This window comes from Penaeus vannamei, chromosome 34 (assembly GCF_042767895.1).
Source record: "Penaeus vannamei isolate JL-2024 chromosome 34, ASM4276789v1, whole genome shotgun sequence".
Classification (NCBI taxonomy): domain Eukaryota; kingdom Metazoa; phylum Arthropoda; class Malacostraca; order Decapoda; family Penaeidae; genus Penaeus; species Penaeus vannamei.
This window is the reverse complement of record NC_091582.1, coordinates 7,773,854-7,776,353: the sequence shown is the minus strand read 5'-3', so window position 1 is coordinate 7,776,353 and position 2,500 is coordinate 7,773,854. Positions and strand designations below refer to the sequence as shown.

Sequence of the window (2,500 nt, the reverse complement as noted above, 5' to 3'; positions counted from 1 at the left end):
TTCCCTCTCTCTCCTTGCTAGCAAGAACCGTAAACACTCATTTCCTATCGCGGCGGCGGGAAGCGAGTCGGGGGGCGGCGTAAGAGAGAGAGAGAGCGCGCGAGCAATAAATTGGGAAGTTGTTTTGATTCTGAGCAAAACGAGATGCGAGAGGCGAGAATTATGGCCTTTGTTCATAAACTCGTGGCGACGCTGCGTTGACTGGACCCGGATAAGGGGGATGTCTTTTTTCTCGTTTTAAATTCGCGTTTTAACATTAAAAAGGAGTGATTTTCTTGCGCGGACTTTGCAGTTTGGGAACTTGTGTGTAAGATTAAGTTGGTGACATGTTTCAATAGTTTTGGTGAGTGCTTTGGTGATTGTCAGTGATGGATAGAGAGGGATTTTGAAAGAAATCCATGAGCGGACGCAGAAAACTTGTACAAAGGAGCGACGCCGTGAGATGAGTTTAATGGATGTGATCGTCCGCCAAAGTTGAACAGTGGTGGGATTTGCAGTTGATGTATGCAAGATTGAGTAAGTTTTTTCATGAGAAGTGCCTCGCTCGCCTTTTCTGCCTAACTTTTCTGCGACTGTGAGATGTTTTTTTTGTGACGTTTGCAAGTTATTAATGCTGAGATACGGCGCCTGGAGACGGTGTCTAGTGGGGGGTGGGTGGGTAGTCGTGGGGTAGGTCTATCTTTCACAAAGTTTGGAAGTTGATGAAAAGAAGCAATTAGTGGTTGGATAAAAGGAATAAGGAGCCAGTACAAGCGAGAGTTGAGTGATTGTGTGAAAATGACCAGAAAATCTGAGAAAAAAAAATATTTGGGCAATTTTTGGATAATTGGTGTTGCCTATAAGTTGCAGCCATGACAGTGCAAAGTGATCAGTTTGCTTGTGAGGGTTGGTGAGTTAGGAGCTTGGTGGTGGATGCCAGGACTCTGCCTGTCTTGCAAGATGAACAGTGTTTCTACAGCAACCCTACCTGGACTTACATGTGTTTAGATCACATGAGAGAAACTTCATGGTAGATATTTTGGGAATTGAATTATTCTGTTTTAAGAGGATTTTGAAGAAGTGGACTTGGATGAAATTTGTGATGTGGTTGGAAAGATTTGAAAAGGCAGTGTGTGCATGTGCAGTGGCAGTGGTTTTAAGAATTTGATTAGATATCAGATGTGCTTTAGGATTCTTGAGATGTAATAGACAGTAGTTTGTGACAGTGTTGAAGTAGTTGACTAGCTGTAACATGAAGCTTTGTGAAAGTGTATATCCACATAATATAATTACCTAAATTTAAAGTGAGCTTGTGGAAGTTTGTCATTTCATTAAAGTAATTGAATATGCCAGGGTAATATAATGCCAGTTTTGGTTCAATAAGAAGCAGTTACAGTGAATTAACACTTGTTTGTTAGTTGCATGATTTTCAATGGATTTAGTTCCTTGCAGTAGAGAAACTTTTATAAATGACTTAGTTTATTAAATCAAGGTCTCTAGCGTGCATACTCGTCTTGTATTTTTTGACATGGACAAGCTTAAATTATAAGTGAATGAAGATTTTAAGTGAAAATCATATGTGGGTAAAGGGTGAAAATATATATTCGGTAATGAAAATAGACAGCTGTTTTTTAATTTCATGTTCATTTATTTCGTGTTTCAGATAGTATACAAGGTGGAGGGGGGCGAGGATGGGGGCAGATCAGCAGTTTTGCCTCCGATGGAACAATTTTCACACTAATATTACCTCAGCATTCGAGTCCTTGAGAGATGACGAGGACTTCGTCGACATCACACTTGCCTGTGAAGGCAGGCAGATAAAAGCACACAAAATGGTCCTTAGTGCCTGTAGTCCATACTTCAGAAGTTTGCTAAAAGTAAGTATGTTAGTTCTTTCACTTGTGTGTTCAGTTTTGTAAAGCTTCATATATGTCAGTCATCCATCACATTTGACTATCCTTTAACACTTGATTGTATCCTATCCCAATAGGGTAACCCCTGCCAGCATCCCATAGTGTTTCTTAAGGATGTAACTTTCGCCAACTTGACTTCCATCCTGGACTTCATGTACCATGGGGAAGTCAATGTTTCACACAATGAGTTGGCCACATTTCTAAAGACAGCAGAGGCGCTTAAAGTCAGAGGACTGGCGGAAGATGAAAAGAAGAGAGTAAGTTTTGATTTTTATATTTTTGTTTTTAATTTTATCATTTACTTTTTATACTGACTTAAGATTTCTTGGTTATTAACTTGCATTGGCACGGGTTGTGGATTTGGTATTTACAATGGTCAAGCCTTTAACAACCAACTGTAATTTTGTGCATTACAAAATACCATTATATATGAATCAGACTCATAATTTTTAGAATTTGTATGAGGAATGTTCATATTAGTCAAACTGAGAAAGTGTTGACAGCTATTTATGATGTCTGTTGATAAAAAATACAGAAGTGGTGGTTAATTATGTATAATTTCTATTTGGTTAATGGGCAAAGATCTATTATAGTATGGATTGCAACAA

General features: G+C 38.9%; 1 protein-coding gene across 1 annotated transcript in view; it reads left to right on the top strand.

Annotated features, from left to right (window-relative positions):
• Window positions 1–854: 854 nt before the first annotated feature.
• Window positions 855–2,500, top strand: part of LOC113819334 (broad-complex core protein isoforms 1/2/3/4/5) — a gene marked incomplete in the record, with an annotated part of 185,627 nt that continues 183,981 nt past the window's right edge. The window contains 3 exon segments of the mRNA XM_070145524.1: window positions 855–1,009; window positions 1,643–1,856; window positions 1,970–2,149. Coding sequence (XP_070001625.1) covers window positions 1,671–1,856; window positions 1,970–2,149 — 366 coding nt within the window.